The 20,970-nt window shown below is 37.6% G+C and overlaps 6 protein-coding genes across 6 annotated transcripts; 3 read left to right on the top strand and 3 right to left on the bottom strand.

Moving 5' to 3' along the window:
* Nucleotides 1-306: 306 nt before the first annotated feature.
* On the top strand, nt 307-1,247 carry GCK72_002519 (uncharacterized protein; the record flags this gene model as incomplete). Its single annotated transcript, XM_003112046.2, has 4 exons — nt 307-402; nt 585-697; nt 905-1,035; nt 1,084-1,247. 4 exons carry the CDS (start codon nt 307-309, stop codon nt 1,245-1,247), a joined length of 504 nt encoding a protein of 167 aa, XP_003112094.1.
* Nucleotides 1,248-2,472: 1,225 nt separating this feature from the next.
* On the bottom strand, nt 2,473-3,029 carry GCK72_002518 (uncharacterized protein; the record flags this gene model as incomplete). The annotated part of the gene is made up of 3 exons (XM_003112013.2): nt 2,473-2,598; nt 2,649-2,871; nt 2,923-3,029. 3 exons carry the CDS (start codon nt 3,027-3,029, stop codon nt 2,473-2,475), a joined length of 456 nt encoding a protein of 151 aa, XP_003112061.1.
* A 772-nt stretch (nt 3,030-3,801) lies between these two features.
* On the top strand, nt 3,802-6,326 carry GCK72_002517 (uncharacterized protein; the record flags this gene model as incomplete). Its single annotated transcript, XM_053723470.1, has 10 exons — nt 3,802-4,073; nt 4,440-4,544; nt 4,601-4,812; nt 4,859-5,073; nt 5,125-5,270; nt 5,313-5,427; nt 5,476-5,682; nt 5,732-5,842; nt 5,916-6,023; nt 6,114-6,326. The coding sequence occupies 10 exons, from the start codon at nt 3,802-3,804 to the stop codon at nt 6,324-6,326; spliced, it is 1,704 nt and encodes a 567-aa protein (XP_053592115.1).
* A 1,001-nt stretch (nt 6,327-7,327) lies between these two features.
* On the top strand, nt 7,328-9,175 carry GCK72_002516 (uncharacterized protein; the record flags this gene model as incomplete). Its single annotated transcript, XM_053723469.1, has 7 exons — nt 7,328-7,483; nt 7,637-8,029; nt 8,108-8,357; nt 8,406-8,509; nt 8,690-8,851; nt 8,895-8,969; nt 9,020-9,175. 7 exons carry the CDS (start codon nt 7,328-7,330, stop codon nt 9,173-9,175), a joined length of 1,296 nt encoding a protein of 431 aa, XP_053592114.1.
* A 346-nt stretch (nt 9,176-9,521) lies between these two features.
* On the bottom strand, nt 9,522-13,555 carry GCK72_002515 (uncharacterized protein; the record flags this gene model as incomplete). The annotated part of the gene is made up of 16 exons (XM_053723468.1): nt 9,522-9,595; nt 9,645-10,094; nt 10,150-10,361; nt 10,408-10,652; nt 10,699-10,875; nt 10,924-11,031; nt 11,083-11,254; nt 11,298-11,476; nt 11,525-11,606; nt 11,659-12,060; nt 12,111-12,341; nt 12,388-12,469; nt 12,518-12,650; nt 12,703-13,059; nt 13,105-13,377; nt 13,424-13,555. The coding sequence occupies 16 exons, from the start codon at nt 13,553-13,555 to the stop codon at nt 9,522-9,524; spliced, it is 3,309 nt and encodes a 1,102-aa protein (XP_053592113.1).
* A 2,364-nt stretch (nt 13,556-15,919) lies between these two features.
* GCK72_002514 (uncharacterized protein) lies at nt 15,920-17,084 on the bottom strand (the record flags this gene model as incomplete). The annotated part of the gene is made up of 4 exons (XM_003111874.2): nt 15,920-16,167; nt 16,222-16,380; nt 16,430-16,564; nt 16,730-17,084. The coding sequence occupies 4 exons, from the start codon at nt 17,082-17,084 to the stop codon at nt 15,920-15,922; spliced, it is 897 nt and encodes a 298-aa protein (XP_003111922.2).
* Between the last annotated feature and the right edge of the window lie 3,886 nt (nt 17,085-20,970).

Below are 20,970 nucleotides of genomic sequence, written 5' to 3'. Positions count from 1 at the left end.
TGCAGAATGAGAAGCGTATTGTGCGTCGAAAAGTGTATTGGAGTGTATTGGGCTGTGAAGGCGAGCCGTCCATTGAACAGGGATTTTTGAACTGATTTTATTGATTTTCAGTGATTTTTCCGATATCTGACTTACTTATCGTAACAAACGATTATTTGTTGTTACAGTTATACTATATTATAATATTTTTGTCTCAGCCTTTCTTGAAAATTGACGTTGAAAGTATCGATTTTTGAGTTTTACATTGCCGGTTCTTTTATGTTATTTTCTACTGTTTTATTTAATAATCTCATCAAGTCTTTCAGGATGTCACTCTCACTCTTGACTCCTCGTCTGGTGACCAAGTGCACTGTTGCACGCATTCTTGTTGTCAGAAACAGCTCTTCTCGCTTGACTCTCAGCGTAAGTTTTTTTTTCAAAAGGAAACTTCTCAATCAGAAGTCAGAAATTCAACAATGAAATCTCGAACAACATTATTTTAAAACACTGTTCTGAATATGATTCTTAGTTATTGGATGATAGGGGTTATGCGGTGTAAAAAATTGTATTTTCTGATTGCAATCCATGATTAATATTTTTTTCAGCACGAGCAATCTATCAAGATCAACGACCAACAAGGATTCTTCAAATATCAACGTGATGTCTCTCGTGACGCTCGTTATTCCAACCCAGCCAAGCCAGGAGATACTGCTTCCAGGTAAATTTTTGTCAAAAATCAGTACTAATAGCAGATTCTAAGTAATTGTTTTTTTTTCTATGATCTAAAGCTGTAAATTCGACTATTTCTCGAAGCAAAATCAAAATATTTACAAGCATTGCTTTTCTCGTGAAAATGTATTTATTGTATGCATGTCGTGCCAGAAATTTATCCTCGATCAATAATTTAAATGATTGTTCATTCCAGATTCATGTTCCGCAAACTAGGACATGCTTACGAGATCTACCCACTTTTCGGACTTCTTGCTATTTGGTGCGTTCTCTTCGGATATACTGTCTACTACTCATTCGAGAAGGCCGAGATCTGGCTTGACAGAAGTAAGCTGATTCCCTGAAGTGCTTACTTTTTATTCAAATCAACTTCAGGCCACACCACCGCTCCATGGGACTGGGAGAGAATCCGCAATAACTACTGGAAGAAGCCAACTTTGGTGTTCGACCCAACTGGAGTAACCCACCAGAGACTTGAAATCATGGAGACTCTTCAAGACGAGATGGTCGCCGCCGCCAAGGAAAGAGGAACCAGATAAATCAGTATATGTCTAGTTCTTCTCTATTTCTCTTTTGCGTTGTAGTACCTTTTTGATCGAATTCTCTCGAATGAATAAAAATGCTGTGGAAACTTTATTCGTCCGCCAAATAAAGTTGTGAAAAATGTTCACAAGTAATTACCGTGAGAACTGTTGAATTACACTCCACCAATTTCAAAAGACAAACACGAATGTTTAAAGCATACTTGTCACGGGCCGGGCCGTGCCAAAATCAGGATAAATCCCGGCCCGTTTTGAAACAGTTTTTGAAAATTTGATGTTTTTTTTTGGAAATTTTTTGAAAAAAAAAGGTTTTCGAATAAAACTTCAAAATTCAATAAAAAGGTAAATATGTATGATAATGTAAGCATTTTTACTCTAAATTTTCGAAAAATTTCAGAAAATTGTGTTACAAAGTGAGTACACATTTTTGAATCCGGTCCGACGGGCCGGCCCGATTTTTGACAAGTATGGTTTAAAGTATGTGGGCACTGAAATTTGTTCTGGACGGCTTCAAAAATCAAGTTTCTGTACAACACGAGGCTTGTTTGTTAATTCGTCTGAACGTCTGGGATTTTCAAGCTAATGATTTCAAGAAGCTGTCATATTCACGACATGAGCATTCGTTGAATACATAGAAGTGGATCACATCTGTTTATCTTCATCAATGGACCTATTCTCAAGGTAGCAAAAAACGGCTCCGGGACATTTCGCCACTAGACGTTTCGCCACCGGACATTTCGCCACCGGACATTTCGCCACCAGACATTTCGCCACCGGACGTTTCGCCACCAAAAAATGGAGAATTTCCAAAGCTTTATAGGGAAAAAAGCACATCACTTTAAATATCACAATCTATGCGTACTAGTGGTATGTTTTTCTCCGTATGAAGCTTTTAAAATTCTCCATTTTTTGGTGGCGAAACGTCCGGTGGCGAAATGTCTGGTGGCGAAATGTCCCGGAGCCCAAAAAACTATTTTTGCTATCTTGTGCATAGGTCCATAAATATTTCACTAGTTTCTTCCCTTTGATATAATATTTTAAGACTCAATTCGCAATCATCAAAGAATCGTTGGGAATCAAATACATGTCCTCTTACGAATTTTGAGTAAGCCCGCTGCAGTATTTCCGAATTAGGCCTTCGAAGAGATCGGAATACGTATTGAAAGGAACAAATAAAACGATAAACAACTTTGAAAACAAGTTTATTGTTCAACAAATAACTTTACTTGAGTGGGATGAATCGGGAAGAGTGGGTAGCTCCAATACCTGGTCTTCCGTGCTTGACCGGTTTGTAGGAGATAGCGAACTCTCCGAGGTAGAATCCGATCATCTCAGGCTTGATCTCAGTCTGAAAAATCATTAAATAAGGACCTTTTCCGAATTATTCTGATTTCTCACCTGGTTGAAAACCTTTCCGTTGTAGATTCCGATGACTCCACCGACGAGCTCTGGAAGGATGATCATGTCACGGAGATGGGTCTTGACTGTGGCTGGCTTCTCGAGAACTCCAGCGGCCTTCTTGGCCTTTTGGACCTTGGCGATGAGTGCCAAATGCTTTCTCTTGAGTCCACGGTCGAGACGTCTGCGCATGCGGCTCGGGAGGAGCTTGGTGAACTGCTCGCTGAAAATTTTCAAATAACACACTTATAAATCTAATTAAAAAATTACTTACCGGGACATATCCAAGAGCTGGTCCAAATCGACTCCTCTGTAGGTGAACTTGCGGAAAGTTCTCTTCTTCTTCAACTCGGCGAGATGAGCATCATCTTGAGTAGCCATGTTTAACCCTGAAAACCGAAATATAACACCTGTTTAAAAAATTAGAAAGCAAAGTTGGAACAATACGAGAGCCACTGAAACTAACTGAGAAAAATCGATTTGTTGGCAATATTTCTGCCTAAAAATTATTAATGCTGAAAACTCATTTTTAATAAAATTTATATCTTCATAGATATTCGAAGTATTATAAATGTACTTAATGCGATGATTTCTCAGCTTTTAACGAAATTTAGAACAGAAATGTCGGCGTTTCAGTAAAAAATCAAGAAAAAAAGGCGAAATTTGGAAGAATTTCTACTGTTGACCGAGTTGTGTATCACTCATCATTGGTTGAGTCGCTGTTCAGTGAATGTTGGCGACTGGCCAGGTTTCGATGGAGCGCGTTTGAAAAAGTACAATTTTTTTTGCATTTTCCTTATTTTTGGCCTGTTTCTGTGAAATTATTAGTTTTGCAAGTATCTAAGGCTCCACCGTAATAACTTTGATCCATTTATCAAATAGAAATGACAAATGAGCTATTATGCGCATGATTTAAATTTCATAACCGAGATTTACAATATTATTTTGAATAGAACAAAAATATTTGCTAAATTCTATTAAAATTCTTCTTAAGTTTTTTTCACTTCAAAAGTATTCCTGTGAACTGATGTATTTTACATAATCTCAACAAAAAAGCAAATATATCTTTGGTTTTCAATTCTGTTATCATTGCCCTTCTTATCACACTCATTTTCTTCTATTTTCCAATACTTTCTCACTTTTATTTTTCAGAATGCGGTTACAACTCCTCTTGTGTCTTTTATATTATGCTGTAGCTGGTTCAATAAATCCAGAAGTTGATCAAAAAGAGTTGCGAGGAGAATTCCACGATGAAACCCGCCAGTTAGTCGATTATGAAGATTTTTCAACAAATCTGACAGATTATGCAAGTAGAAGAACCAGTGATGATGATAAACTCTCACCGGAAGAACAAAAAAAACGAGAAAAAGAAGAACCAAATAGTGACGAAGTCGATGACGATTCAAGTGATATCAGTGAAGAGAGGTAATTTTCCAACTTTTAAAACCAAGTAGGAAAAATATTCTGTTCCTAAAATAATTTATTAACACTATTATTTTGTTCAAATTCAGACTTATAAAATTGTGGGGAAAATCAGCGGATTATGACAAATTTTTCGACACTGCTACATCATCTCATGAGCTGGAAGATCTAGACGGGTTTCTTTTGAAATGCTAAAACCGCATGCCTCTGCCACTCTCTTCTCAATCCTATTCTTTCCACTTTTTAGTTGCCTAATTCTGATTTTCCTTTCAAATTCACAATTTTGATTGAAACCATTTTCGTCTTACATGGGATGTTTGTCTTCTACAGAAAATAATTTTGATAAATACCAATCATCTTGATGTTCAGAGAACGAGACAGTGTGGATCATCAACATTTGAAGTCACTGACTGCTATCAAACCAGAGAAACTTCAACCTGTTGCTGGAGTCATTAATTCTGCTTTCAACGACAGGTAAGTGTTAATTTGTTCAACAAAAAACAAAAAAATTATTTACTTTTTGCTTTTAGAAAAACCTTCTCTTGCCCTCGAACAAAGTTGGAATTGATGACAGGACGTTCTGTTGCTGATATCTCTCCAGAAGATATCACAATCATCGCAGCAATGGGAGATGCTCTAGCAACAGGTATTGGATTATGGCCGAATGCTGATATTGAGTTTCGAGGGGCCAGCTTCCCTATTGGAGGAGACTCGACGATTGATGGGTTGATCACTATTCCTAGTGAGATTGATTTCACCGATTTTCATAAAGTTAAAACTTTTTTCAGATATTCTCCGAGAGTTCAGTCCAAAAATAGTCGGAGTGTCACATGGAATGGGAGCTGATCTACCTGATCATCAATTAAATGTTGCTCAAACCGGTGCATCAACTAAAGATCTCTACAAACAAGCTGTTGAATTGACACGAAGAATAAAGAAACTTACTGAAGTTAATTATTTGGAAGAGTGGATTATGATCATCATCACGATTGGAACTGAAGAGGTATTTTCAATATTTGATTTGTTAATACATTATTCAAGCATTAATTTTCAGATCTGTACTCGATGCGACGGTCCATCATATGAACACATCAAGCGAGCTATCGAACACCTTCAAATAGAAATTCCAAAAGCACTTGTTGTTTTGTTGGGACCTGTTCACGTTTCATCATTCCATGAGCAAAAATCTAATCTTCTCAAGTACGTTAGTTATTTGTATCGCCAAAAAAGTTAAATGTTCAGAAGTCGATGTCAATGCTCTCGAAATCAAACTGAAGGTTTCATGTACGACGTTTCACGAAAATGGTCTAAAGTTTGGAGAGATATTCAAAAATATGTGGAGACTGGAGTGACATCGGTAGGGGGATCTCACTATTGGCGTAATTTTATTGTAAAGTGTTTTCAGAGACCCACATTCGGAATGATCAGCTATCCGATGGTGACAATCACTTCCAGATATCCCAGTGGGTTGTTCATAAGAGATAAACCATTGTTGAATCGAAGAGGTCACAATTATGCGACGAAATGGTTATGGAATCGATTGATCGGTGGTGATCTCTATAATCTGTCATCAGCAACTCTTTCACAAGATAATTACTTTTGCCCATCTGTTGTAAGCTTTTAAGAGAGAAAGAAGCTAGAAAAAGTTTCTTGTTTTTCAGGGATGCCCATATTTCCGAACGTATGCAAATCATAAGAAGTGCACCACACTAACGCACGATGAAGCTAAAGACCAGGAATTAGTTTCGCATAACGGAAAAACTATCAAAACGGTAATCATTTTAATGAATTTAAATGCTTATGCTTTAGTTATGCTTGCAAACCTGCATGATTTTTATTTTGTAGTCTCGTCGATCGATTCGGTTTCTGTACAATTTGGCTATGGTGGTTGTCGGTGCAGCATTCTGTACTGTCTGTATTCTTGGAACGTTCTTCTATCAGAAATCAAAAATGGTATGCCTTACTTTTTTCCATTTCGATTTAATAATTTTCGTTTAGTTTTAAAAATATAGATTTAACTATCGATAATTTTTTCTGTTCCAGGGCGATCATGGACGATTTGAGATTGTTGAAGAACCACAAAAGAAGCTTGAAGAAGCACAAAAAGAAGAGCAGAAGGCTCTACTGACCCGCCAAAACACTCGAGCACAATCAGAATTGGCTCAAACATCATCAGGAATTCAATTGGCACCGATATCCGTCGGAAGACACAAATCGTTCCTTGGCACAATTACTGAAGGAACTCCAGATGTATGATGCTCCTATGGAGTGCATTTTTTACCTTTTTTTTTTATTAGTATCAGTTTAGTTCCTGTCAGAATTTAGTTGTACTTTTTGTAATCTGTAAATTTATCCAATTTTATCTTTGAATTCTTTAATTCATTCCATACACTTCCATGCTTTATCTCTTTTTTTCTAGAATTGTATATAATTTTCCAAATACCTTTCTCATTCCAAACACTTCCAAATCTAAGTCACTTAAAAACCCCAATGACAAACAGAGTTTTACGGTCTTTTTAATTCAGTTTTTTGCATTTCTTTTGATCAACGAGTCATTTGATTGTGGCCTTTAACAACATGTTTCTACTTATACATTTCAATTTTTTCCCCCAATGCATTTTCGGTGTTTTTTCGTTTTGTGATAAAGATTTCTGTTTAATAATTTATTCCCATTCAGACAATATATTTCAGCGTTCTGCAGAGATAACCCGGTTTTCAGTATGGAACATGATTTCCTAATAAATCTACAGTATCCCAGGGTGATCGGAAAAAGTTCGAAGTTTATGATACTCAAAGTACTGAAAACAAAAGGTTCCTTCAAAAATGACAGTCTATTGGCTCAGAGAGCATCTTCAATCTACTTCACTAGCGGTTTGGTTTATTTTAAGCGTTTTATCTCACTGTGGAAGTGTGGCTTGATGTCAAATATTGTCTGTTGATCTCAATAATTTTTTCAAGATTACGAATCACATATCGCTTCATTTCTTTGATCTCTCGAAATCTGAAAAACTCATGATTTTTTATCACATTAAACAGCAGAGTACATAGAAAGTTCCTCCCACAAACTCGATCAAATATATAATCCATCCGTCGAAAGGCACAAGCACAAAACCCGTGTTCTTTTCCTCTGTCTGTCTATTTCTCTTCCCCACAAACCACACGAGAATTCGATGACATAAACTACGCGTGTGTCTTTTGATATATAACTGAATTCAACTACAGCATGAGCTACTCAGTTATTTTCTTCTTACGAAACCATGACTCTGAAGCCGAAAACTATTCTGGAGAATGGAGATGGTCTATTCGATACTCATGTTACTGTCGAGGATTTGGAAGAAGTGATTCAAGATCAAATGAAGACAAATTCCAAATTGGGAAAGAGTACCAAGTATACTGTAATTGGAGAGGGAAACGTGAGTTATGGCTTAAAGATTTTGTAGGGTGGGGTGACATGTACTCTACCAACTTCTTTTGAGATCGTGTCACGAAATAAGAAATTGTCACAAAGTTCTCAGTTTCCAATAAGCAATTGCTCCTCTTCAAATAGTTTTCTCCGTCATTTTCAGGGAATTATGAGTCGAGTCATCCTAGTCGAACCCCAATGGACTATATCCGACGACCATCTTCCATCGAAATTCGTTCTGAAAATCCCATACTGCGTCCATATTCAAGGATTAATTGGCCAAATGCTTGCGATGAATCCAATGTCTGAAGAACAAGAAGCTGGATTATGGGCAATGTGGGAGTCAGAAATTCAATCAATTCATAACAGAGAAGTCAATATAAATAAGATTGTGGAGAAATGGGATAAGCGAGAAGATCTGTTGAATCCAAGAGTCTATTTCTCAAAGAAATATGATTCGGAGAACAGAAATAAAGGATTCATTGGAATGGAGTATGCGGAAGATTCTATTGTGAGACATCTTTATGTCAATGTCAAACCAAGAGAACTCTATCCGGTTAGTGTCAAATTATTTCTTCTTTTTGTGTCTTTTAACGTGATACCGTAACCTGTACAGTAACCTTCACTTTTCTAGGTCCTCAAATTCGTAGCCCATTTCCAAGCCAGTGGTCTTCATTTGACTGATGAAGAAAAACAAAGTATCAGTGGATTTGATATCGAAAAAATAGCAGGACCCCTCATGACTGAAGACGGAATTAAAGGAATTCTTCAACAAGTTCGAATGATGAATCCGGCGAAATTCGATGAAAAAGTGAAGAAAATTGAGGCGTTCGGAATGGAAATTGTGAATTTCGAACTTGCTAGTAATCTAAATAAGTATGTTGGTAAGGATGAATCAATTGGAATCTGATAAGTGAAATCTGGATTTTCAGGTATCGATCAACCTGTTCTGGCTCATGGAGATCTCTGGGCAACGAATGTTTTATGGAAAGAGAAAAAGGAAGAGTGGATCGTCAGCAAGATAATTGATTATCAGGTAGGACAAGAGCTTTTTGAAATAATTTTCTAGAGCGCGGGTTCTAACTTTAGACTCACAGCTCACGGGTGCAAAAGCGTGACCAACTGACCCACGCACACCCACACTTAAAAGCCAACTGAGGATGTGATCAACTAGAAGTTATTGTGTTTTTTGCTAATCTCATCATTGATTTTCTAGGGAATCCACATGGGAAATCCTGCCGAAGATCTCGTTCGTCTCTTCGTTTCCACACTCTCTGGTCCAGATCGTCAGAAATATTGGGAGGAACTTCTGGAGAAATTCTACAATTTTTTCCTGGAAGCCCTTCAAAGTCAGAAGGCTCCGTACTCTCTTGAGCAGGTTGTTTTGGCAATTTAATTATTGTTTACAATACAATTTTCAGCTAAAAGAATCGTATCGTTGCTATTTTGTGTTCGGAGGAGTCGGTTTGGTTCAATTGTTTGGACCAGTTACTCAGGTTTGATTATTGGAAGAAAAATTATCCTGAGAAATATTTTTATTTTTCAGAGAAAACTGACAATGTGCTCTCCGGATGAAAACGTGGAAGAGTATCAAAAAGTCGTTTTGGGAAAGATGGAACATCTTCTGGATGACGTTGAAAAGTTCCATCTCCACAGCAGAAACGTGACCAAAAGCTACAAGAAACCAGTGACAAGAATTTAAATTTGCATCTCCTTTTTTCTCAAAAAAAAACCATTCCAGATTACTTATTTTTTAACAAATTACTTATTTTTCAACAATAAAGCGCTTAAAACTTCATTGGGACGAGTAGTGGAGCATAATTTAACATGAAATACAAAACGTGACTTTACAATTTTACAAGAGAATTAAACAGAGTAAGTAGAAATGTTTTAAAATGATAGAAGATGAGTATAAATATCTAGGGTGCTTGTAAAGAAATTATTCTTAAAAACTCGTAATCAATGTTCACAAACAGGCGGTTCACAGTAGTGGGGATGAGGAGAAAATGGAAAAGAGATCATGCAGTTAAAATTTACTGAATACACAGTTATTCTTTGACATAGTTTCCAGGGAAGAGACCGACGCGATTGTTATATTTCCCTTGCCACCAACCAGAGGCATCTGGAAGATTGAAAATACGAAGTGACTAGAAAAGAGGGGAGGTTCCTACCTTTATTCATCAACTCAATTTCAGCTCCAGCTTCGAAACTGAGCTCATCAACATCTTGAGCCTCATATGGATAGACAGCAATGACGACTGGATTCAACTTTGGCTTCGCTGGTGGCGGCGGTTTGGGTCCACGTGCTGGAGGGGGACCTCTTCCAGCAGCTGGATTATTATTTCCAGAAGCAGTCATGTTCATATTGTTCAACTGACTGATCACATTTCCCATCACAGGAATTCTGGCGGGTTCTTGATTATACTGATGATTCGTTGAAACTGGAGAAGGAGCTGAAGAATGTGGTGGTGGTTGATTGTAGTTGTTGTTGATTCCATGGGCTGGGACCGGTGCTCTCATCGGCTGCGGTCCATTTGAGTTTTTGTTAGTTCGACGAGTCGAAGTTCTCAATTGATCCCTTCGGGGAGTGTAACCTCCTTGTGGGCGTTCAGTCGATGGTCCTGAAATAAGATATTCTGAGTAACATGCTCCGATAAAAAAGGATATTCAACTAACTTGTAGTATTCGGCATTCCAGTTCCAATACTGACATTCAGCACTTTTCCATTTGGTTTCAATGTCTTCTGGGCTGATGAGCTACCATCGCAACCGAATTGCACAGTCCGTTTACCATCCGAAAAGTCGAATTTCATCTTTTTGTAACTCACAATGTGTGAATTTCGGAAATCCAAGTGAAGAGTGCCGTTAGTTCGTTCCTTGTATGCTTTTCTGAAATAATAAGGATACTATTTTTCTTTTGAGAAACGACACCCACGATAGAGCAGTGCAAAATTCAGTTTTGAATGGTGTTTCAAGAAGAGAAGAGTAATCTTCTCCACTAACGTAAACTATCACAAAATCGTCCTGATATGGAGATAAACCAATGGATTTGATCTGTGGAAGGTCGAGTTGTCTCTTGATAACTTCAACAATTTTTCCTTTCTCTGGCCCACTTTTCACTTTTTCTTTTCCGATCAGTGTCAAATGGTTTGCAGTGAGAAGTACATCCAATTTTGACACCTGTAAATAGAATGGTTAGTGTTGAAATGATCTGAAAATGTCTTACTCTGAATTTTCTATCATATTTGTTGGCAGTACACGCGAAAAGAACTCTTTGTCGTTTTCCAACAAGAGACTGGAGTGTTGGATGATGCTCCAATCCAATGTAGTCACCGACAAAGTTACGATTCAGAGAATAGCGTCGTCGTTCCTTCTTTCCATACATCAGATCAGCAGCTTGTTCCTAAAAAAGTAACATTACCGTAAGCAATTTAAAAAATTGGTAACAAACCTTCTGCTTGATATGTTGCTTTCTTGCGGCAAATTGTCTCCACGCCTTCTGGATAACTCTGGCGAATCCATCAAACTTTCGTTCACGAGTTTCTTCTAACAAGAATAACTGAAAAAAAAATATTGAAACTGAGATAAAAAAAAGTATAAGAAGTCATACCGATTCTGGATTCTTTACAAAAATTTTGGTCCGTCCCATCTGGTATTGACCCTTTTCCATATGAACCGAATCACAAATGATCTCACAGGCTCTCTGTTGATCTCCTTGGAAAGATGGCCATGTTTGTGGGGAGACGATAGCGTAACGTTGTGCGAATTTGTCGAATGCTCGTCTGGAAAATGAAAAACAGAATTTTGTTTGAATAAGGTATTTACCGATAAGCGAATCCAGCTCTTCTCACACGAATATTTTCTCGAAGACCGAGATATTCAACTTGATGTTTTACTCGACTTTCTTCCCAATCATTCGGTCGTTTCGTTTCATTTGGTTTTATACACCGAACGTAATGAGGAGAACACTTCATCAGTGATTCGACGAGAGTATTCGCTTGAGTCTAGAAAATAAAATTACTGCAATTGGCGAAATTCGTTAATTTACTCACTCTGATTTTTGTAGAGAATGTTGTTGGCCTTTTTCCAGCGGAAGCAGCCACATTTTCAGGGAAGAGCGACCGAATAAATGCACTGTAAAAATGGATTTAAATGAAATCACAATGCACAAAAATGTTGAACTCACTTGGAAGATTTTTGCATCAGAAGAATAAGATCTGGATAGAGAACATCTCTGTTCCTGTCACAGAACCCATCAACATTATATGTCACATCACCAGCATAATGTTTTATTAAGAATGAATCGGAACCAGGAGCAAAATGAGGGTGACCAGCGAAAGATTTCGATAGAGTTGTCAAAAGTTGACGATCGACTCCTTCTCTTTGTCCGTGATTCTGAGCACACGTGTCATCGAGAAGACTCATTATTCCAGGAGGCCGCTTGATTTCAATCAAATCACACACGATTTTATTGTCGAAATAATCGATTTCAGTCCATTTGATACCTTCTCGAACGTATTCTTCTTGTTCTGCTTTGAGTGTCAATTCGATGAAAATTTGTTGAAGTTTTTCATTAACGAAGTTTATACTGAAAGATATTAATTGATTATTTTTCACACGACTGTAAGAAAAACTAACCAAAACTGTTCAAAACCATTGTTGTTGAAAATTTCAAATCCATAAATATCGAGAATTCCGATCGAGAAATTATCCGAAGACGATTGACTAGTGATATTCAATGCATCATTGACTTTTTTGACCAAATAATCGAAAAGTCTCGCATAAATCGCTTTCACCCACGCATCTCTCGTGTAATTCGCTTGATCCACATTCAGTTTCATATCGATTTCTTCTTTTTGTGTTCCCCATCTGGAAATATTGACATTTCGTGGGAAATAAACCTAAAATTACTTACTTGCTCTCCATTTTTCTACCAGTGAGCTTGGCTTCGATGTCAGCATTAGTGAGACCGAGAAGGAATGCAGGGAACTCGAGATCTGAAAAGAATAACTAAAATTTAGTCTTTAAAAGTTCAGGAATCGTACAATCTTTGCCGCTGACAGCTGCAAAATTATTTTCTTCTGTGAATGCAATATTTCCAATATGGAGAACAGCTGAAACGATACGGAGTACTTCCAGTTGCTCTTGATCATTCACTCCGACAACTTTCATGGCGTGCTGTAAATGTAAAACACTTGTACTTAATTCTACTTTTTTGTATAATACCTACCAAAGTATTCTCCAATTCTTTTCCATCATCAGTGTCGTCTGCTTTGAAAACACCGCTCATATTCAAGTAATTATAATACTGAAGTTCTCCGATTCCCAGTGTACTTCTCAAATTTTTATCGGCTCCTGCACACAATTGATAGAATATGTGGAAGTTTCTGTCTCCCTCGTTTTGATGGACAACTCGAGATTTCTCCAATAAGAAATTCGAGAGCTTCCCACCAATCGGTTCTCCTCCTCTACTGAATACAATCTCTACATATTTTCCGAATCGAGAACTGTTCCAGTTACGAACTGTCGCACTGTTACCGAATGCTTCCAGAAGAGGATTCGATTGCAGAATTACATCTTTCACGTGCTGAAAATTAGAATTTGCGGCTAAAACACAAAAATAGGGTTCTACCTGAACTTTCTGACCTCCTCCAGAAATTCTCGAAATGTAATTCATAATGAATTTCGCATTGACCGTTTTACCGGCTCCAGATTCTCCCGAAATGATCACACATTGTGATTCATTGTCAATGAGCATATTTCTGTACATGTTATCAGCCAATGCGTAGATATGTGGAGCATTTTCATACTGAGCAGCACCTTGATACAAAAGCATTTCTTTTTCCGTAAAATATGGCATCTGTTTGAATGGATTCACCGATATTAACACTGGGCCGATATATGTCTGAAATTTATAATTTTCGATAAATTTTCGAACGCTAGGAACTTACAAAAATACTATTTGCTTGTAGTCTTTTTTTCAGGTTCTCTACTATACTCTGCTCAGTAAGTTTCGGTAGAAGAACCATATCGTCCACCCCCGCATGCTGGACGTTAACTTTCGATTGCCAGTGGAACGCCATTATGAACCACTGGCGTTTTTTTTCTGAAAAAAGGAATTATTGTAGAAGAAAATCGAAGAAGCAAACAAAAAAAAGCAAAAAATAAGTTGGATGGGAAAAGAAGACGATCGGGATTATAAATGTCGTTTTCGACCAAGTTCTTGACGCGTTTTATTACAGTTGTAGAGTAAAAAGAGAGAGTAATCCGGTAATTTCGATCATAATTGGAGGGAGAGAAGAAAGATTGATGAGGTGGAATTAAAAGAGAAAAGAAACAAAAAGTGGAAAGGAACTTTGGGACCAAGAAAAATAAAATTCAAATACTTCCGAAAACATTCCGTTGAAAGCGGGTCAAAAACATTCGGAGAGACACACATGAAGACCAATTGAGGTGAGACGATTGACTTTTTCAAAAGGAAAAAGACCGAACGGAGAGGGAAGAAGGGAGTGACCACTTTGCAATTGTGCCCATCTTCATTTACATCTTTGCCACCTTTCAAAATGACCTTCATCGGGGCGCAAGGAGTGGAAGAGGTTTATGTTGGGTCCAGGTTGGTTCATAATTAGGAAGTGTGGAGAAATGTGCGGATTAAAGGACAGAGAGTAGGGCCTCTGTGAGCGCGTTTTTGTCAGAAATTCGATTAAAGACTTCTGATTAAAAAATGAAAGACTATTACGATTGCATTTTACGATGGCAAGCTAATAGATAAATTGTGAAATACTCTGTGTATTCAGTTCTAAAGCAAGTACATACAATTGGCAGAAGAACGAGGAAAGACAACAGAGAAGAAGAGACGCAGACATGCGAGGTGATACTGGATGAGTCATTTCACGATATGGGACTTATTTTTAAATTCTCGATGACCGTATTTGATATGTTTGATTAAGATGCGTCAGTAACTCATACATACATCTTCGTACAACGAGAAGTCGGAACAAGCTTGAAGAAGAACTGGTAAATAAGTGATCTGGAGAGGAACAAAGAGAAAAAATAATGTTTGGGTAATTATGATGCCTAGAATTCTTTTTCAATCTATCGAATAGCGTTTTCACATTAAAGAATTTAAGATTTCCGAATTCAAACTGAAGAAAAAATTAATTATCCAATGTAATGCTGTCACCGCGTTCGGCCGGTGAAATGTGTCGGCACGTTGTTTGAATATTGAACTTCTACTGGTTTTCTTTATTATTTTGGTGACTAAAATCTTACTAATAATAAGAAAATGATTCATTTTTTCCAAACTCGCAGCCTTATCAAAAAGAAAATGTCGCAAAAGCGAGTGCTCAACATTAGAGAGAGTTGTCTACAGCACGAAGGAGTGGAAACATTGCCATTTGACAAACGAAAAAGGAGAAAAAATGACGAAATATACAACAAAAACTATGGTCGAGGAAACGAAACGAAGAAAACGAGGCCCGGCGAGAGTGTGCAGATCACCAAGAGCGCCAGAGAATTAGGCGGTGATTCATCGATGAAGAAACGGGAATATAAACATGTGTTCCTGGATTTCATACTGATCATTTTAGTGTTTCAGTATCAAGTTTCGGGGAAATTGTAGGTTTCCTTGTGTTCAAATGCAAGGAAGCTGCATAAGAACAATGATGCTTCGCGTTCCGTTTCGATGTTCATAAAAATTACAGTAACCTCTGAAAGTTAAAGGAACATGTACCTTTTGAAAACCTTCGTGGCAGGACCACTCGAATTTTTATTATATATTTCAAAACCAAAGGAAAGAAAAAAAGAAAAATGTTCCCAAGTTCTCAATCAAGTTTTTTTGGAATCCTATTGTTTCTGTATTGCTAATAATTATACCGGACATTTAAAACAAAACGCGACAGAAAAAACGAGGCGAATCGTCCGGTTCTGACATGTCCTTTTCCCTCTTATTCTCTTTTTTGCTTTCCGTATTTTATTGACATAACGGAAAGGGAAATAGGAGGAGAAGTGAAGAGAAAAAGAGAAGAAGAGTCAGGTAAATAATGATGATTCTCCCTCTGTGTTTTCTGTGAAGAGGAGGTGAAGAAGGACAGGTGATTAGATGAAATTGGAGGAATAGAGGATTAGAGACAACGAGATGGACCTACCTGAGTGGTAATGTCAAATGGGGGAAAGTCTCAATTGAGTTCAAGTTGGATTTTATATTGTTTTCTCAATAAAGTTTCAGGTAATTCGCAGCTGGCTGGCATGAAAGTTTTGAATATGTATAAGTTTATTATTAGAAAAGAAACCAGTGAAAATTCCGAATGTTAAAAAAAAGAAACATTCCAACGACAAAGAAGGCATAATTTTTGCAAAATTTAGAAACATGAATAGTTGAATGACTTGATATCACAATTCCAAAAACTCGAAGTTTACAAACAAATTCGTCACTCCTCTCTTTCTTATCATTGGCTATTTGTAGTTTCCACTACTCCACCAGTGACGTGAACCATCGTAAAGTGATGTTCAAGATGTTCTGGTGCCACGAATTCGGCTAAACAGAAGTTGCAGCGGTAGGAAGTTCTGTGGACATGGGTGACATGAATATGGAGATCTTTGATAAGTGGGAATGAGCATGGACAGAAAACGCATCCGAATGGAATCATCGGGTTGAGGCGGAGGCGAGGAGAGGAGTCGACAGTTTCTGTTCCACCTGAAATGGAAGTTTTAGTGATATGGTTTACAGAATAAATAAGGTTCAGTTTACCATTAATCTCACTGATCAAACTGCTATTCGGACTTGGATCTCTTGATGCTTTTTGTGAGATCGGCATTTCAAGAGCAGTCATCGAAGTGCTGGCTTCTCCACTTTCATTCGAATGTTGACTTGGAATTTCTCCATTTTGAACTCCAAATTTTCTATTGACTGAAACATCTCTGTTACTTAAATTTCATAAATAGTTTTCCTTGCTTACTGTCACTGAGAAACTTTTGAAGAGGGTTGTCTCCTGCGAAGATTTTGAAGTCTGGCTCTTCGAAACTTTTGTCCGGGGCAGTCAAGATTTCCAGTGGAGATGGGGAGATTCGTGGACGCTTCTCCGCGATACGGACTGAAAATCAGAATATTTTTGATTTTAAAAAGATGTAGTCTAAAAATAGTTTTACTGTGAAGCGCAAGCTTTCCTATGTTCTCAAAATTTGCGAACCGAATTTCCCGGGAGTTTTTTCAAGAAAATACAACAAGTATTTTCTTTCTACCATCCCCTAAATCTTACCATCACTCTGGCCCAACTCCATCTGATTCACGAAATTCGCCAAAATCTGATTACTGGAAAACTCTTCCGTATCCAAAATCATCTCATCTGATGGCTCTACTTTCACTTTATAATCAATATTATTATTTTCTGTTTCCCCTTTTCCAAGGAGCAACGTGTCACTGCTCTTCATTTTTCTCTCTTTCGAACGCTCACTGACTCCACCCATTTTGTGAAGAAATTCTGGATGTTTGCATCGAAGATGACGAATGAAACCACTCGATCCATTGTCAATTTTATACATTTTCTCACAGAAACAGCACTGGACCATGTTCTTGGTTTCAGTTTGACGGGCGAAAAGAGTGATATGCGACATTTTCTGAAGGGAAAGAAGGAGTTAGAGTCCAGTTGAGAAGGAAAAAGGATCATGAGGACAAGAAAAGAAGAAGAAGCAGGTGATAACGATTATTAGTTTTGGATTAAAAATTATACGTGGCATATATTGGAGAGTTTTTTTTTTCAAAAACTCAGAGAAAGAGAAAAAAGTAATCCGAATAGAAATGACAATTTTGCCAAGGAGACTGACGTATTTCAGATAATTGATGGGTTTCCAAAAGTACGATGATACTAAATGATATAGGTGACATTCCATGAAGATAATTTGTATAAACTTTAGAAAAATTATATTTCTAGATTTTGATCCTTTTATTTCTAAGAAAATTTGCACTTTTTCAGCACTTTTGAGTGAAATCTGGAGACTTTTGTAAGTGAGATTTGAGTATTTGGAAGCGAGAGTTACGTTAGAGAACTGATGGCTTATAAGTTGGTTAGTTGAAACTGAAAAGTGTATTTTTGAAAGAATGTCATAATTTTACAAATTCTCCTACTGGATAAGGAATTCGTAGCTACTTAGCTCGAGTCAAGATACACATTTTGATAATTGAAAATCTGTTTGAACTCAAAAAATGAAGCTCCCACTTGGAAAATGTTAGTAACTTAGAGCAGAACCTTTAATTTTTCTCCGTTCCATATCCTTATCCATTGTCTCAAGATCATGCCTACTTCGAGTTCCATGCATGCACACAGATGATTAAGTCAAGGATTGATGGATTCTGAAGTTTTCAACAATTGGAGAAAAAACTCAGGAAAACAGAGGAATTTGAAAAAATTCAAAAGGAAAGAAGACATGAATCAGAATTACGTATATTATTATTTCTCCGTAAAGATAAAAAAAGATAAGCAACTACCAATTCGGCTCTTCACGGGGTCATAACTCTGTCCATCCACGAAAACAGCTAAATTAATAAACATATATTTCGATAATATGACTCACAGGACACATCCCACCATAGTATAAAACTTCTGATTTGCACTCTATTGAACTACAGGCACAGCGTCAAGGAAAAGTTGGCATGGTGCCAAGAGGCGCTACTCACGAACGCCCACTCTTAGAACCTTGTGGATGTGGCATGCAGTCCTGGCCAGAGACCATCCAACGAGAATATGTATATCGATAACTCGAGAGGAATCGAGAGGAATGATGTGTTTACAGAAAGGACTGAATGGGACGGTCGTCGACCATATCTCTGTGTCTCTTTTATCATCCAATCCATTCGAATGGGAATAGAAAAGAAGAGAGCTCAGTTTATGATAATGATGGGAATATTATCTATTGGATATTGAATGGATTGTTGAATAATCAATGGGGACGGTGAATAGATAAAATAACAATGAGGTGCGGGTACTGTAGCAGAGTGAGAGAGATCAAGGATCCCTTTTTACACTCCCTTTTCCCGTCATAACTGTGTGAATCAAGAAAAAATCCCAATCAAAAGTGTCGCTTCGAAGGAAATTGATATGGTTAGAGATAAATAAAAAGGGCGGTCTCTTTGGAGATTCAGTTCTTTTTGGATTGAACCGACGAATGAAAAAACGAAAAAAAAAAAGAAAGAGAAAGTGAAAAAAGGGAATTTGATGGGATTGATAATAGGGAAAAGGATAGGAAAAAACGGACTGTGGACTGATTTGTGTAATAATCTGATATGATTAAAGGAAGTTTTTCTGCGCCGCGCGTCGATGGATAAGTAAGTTTGGTTAGTTTTGAACTTATGATTTTTTTAAATGAATCAGTTGAAAGACGTTAGTTACTGTTAGAGAGAAATATGACTCTTTTTTTAAAGAATGAAACAATTCAGTAACGGAAAAACTGGCATACTGTAGTTCCTAGAAGGCGAAAGATGAGAAGATTCATCATGGTAGCTGCCGTAAGTTCGCTATCAATTTTTATCAATGTTAGTGTCAAATTGAAAATCTTTGTTTGTGCTAAATGCAGAATTGCTTGGATAGAAACCGTTCAATCCGTTTTAGAGTCTCCATAACTCGACGTCTTCTAACATGGACATTGCGGTAAATGTTTACGTATTGAGCTTTGCGTGCCAACTCTGAAAGATCAACCTTCGATCTGCTCCATCGAAACCTTCGATCTGCTCCCTGTTGGAAGTGTCAAATTGTCGCTTCATATTTTCAGAGCAGGATACTGTATTTCCGAAAAAGGGTTACCATATTCTTTCCTATTGCTCAAAGCATGAAACAGTCCATCCACTCACCCAATTCTTCTTCTTTTCTTCACTCTCATTATATCAATTCTCAAAAAGAACACGACATCCCCCACCCCCCTATAAAAAGGAAAAAACTAGTCCGAAAGAACAAAAAGAGTGATGAGTCCATGAAAATGAAGGGGAAAAAAGAAAGAAAGATGGGGGTAAGAAGGACTCTCTGATTGAGTGGAAAAGAGGAGTTGGTCCAAGAAAAAGAAAAAGCGAATGGAAGGAAAAAAGGGATCGGATTACTCCGGTTTGAAACAGAGAAACAGTGAAATGAAACAGAAGAAAGATAGGATATTTGGGTGGATCACTTGGAGTGCTGAAATATAAAAGTATGAAGCTGATGAAGGAGGAGATTTCGAAAAAAGGATCAAGATGGTCTCACTAGAGAATTCGCTCCCTTGACACTTCGTGCTTGAGCACAGAACTGCTAAGGATGTGATAACCGAGGTCATCTCAGAACTTCAACCACCGCTCCAAAGAATCCAAACTAAAACTTCGTGATCCGTTTTCAGGCTCTTCTAATCAAATAAAAAGGTGAATGAAATAAGAGATTGAGCAGGTGAATCTTTCCAGAGAAAGAGCTCTCGACGGAGCACGAAAGCTCTCTGTCGTCAAGGAGTAATCTGCTCGGATCACTGAAGCTTGTCCATAAAATTCTCTTCTTCTTCTTCTTCCGAAAAAGAGAATAGGATTGAAGTGCCTGTGCGAGATGCTCAATCTTGCTCCGCATAAAGGAAGCCCACTGAGGAGAGGATATAGATGGATGGATGGGTCCGCCGCCCCGTGACGTGGCAACCGGATACACTTGTATGTGTTTGTGTCCCTTGGGGGAATGCGAAGGGATGCTTCTTCTTCTTCTCCTTATTCTTCTTTTTAGTGTGTGCAAGAGAGTCCGAAAGAGTCCTTTTAGGAGCAAAAAAGACGGAGGAAAGAGCAAATCTCTGTGCACAGATCCAATGTCTTTTTGAGAGAGTGACACATGAATGTGAACACTTTTTTGAATGAGATGGGCGATTGAGACAGAAGAAAATGAGGTACTTTATGTAGATGGGGATACTGTGGTTGTGTTGAAAGCGGATTTAGACTTTTGATCTACTAAAATGCTCCGAATGACTTTTTAGAAAACTTTAATCCTTTAAATTTGCAAAAAAAAAAGAACCAGACTAATTGCTGTTTTCGGATAAGTTTTGAAGGGGAAAATGGGGGCGGGACCGAACTCCAGTCTACTTCTTATCACTTGCTCCCAACTTTTTTTCTTTTTATCCTTATTCCCAATATTTTTCAGTTGCCGGTGATCCACTTCTGAGAAAAGAGAAACTGATCCAAAGTGTAAAATATCACCTTTTTACACTCTCCCCTTTTCATTTTCTTTTCATTCCCATCAATCAAAAGAGAGACGGAGCGAAGATCTTCCATTCAAATGATATGTTTTTGAATTTGCATATCATTGGAAATATCACACGACGATACCATACTGTATTGAACAGAAAAATGTACATGTTTGCTTGTTTAGTGGTGGTGAGCATGAGTCAAAATAAAGAAAGGGTTACTGTATCTAGTTGATAGATTCTTGGTTCATCTCTCCATATCTGAATCTCGTACCAAAAACCAAAACCATGTCATGTCATTATTCCCTCCCTCCCTCACTTTATCACC

This window comes from Caenorhabditis remanei, chromosome I, assembly GCF_010183535.1.
Source record: "Caenorhabditis remanei strain PX506 chromosome I, whole genome shotgun sequence".
Lineage (NCBI taxonomy): Eukaryota > Metazoa > Nematoda > Chromadorea > Rhabditida > Rhabditidae > Caenorhabditis > Caenorhabditis remanei.
The sequence above is the reverse complement of the archived record's forward strand: the minus strand, read 5'-3'. Positions and strand labels throughout refer to the sequence as shown.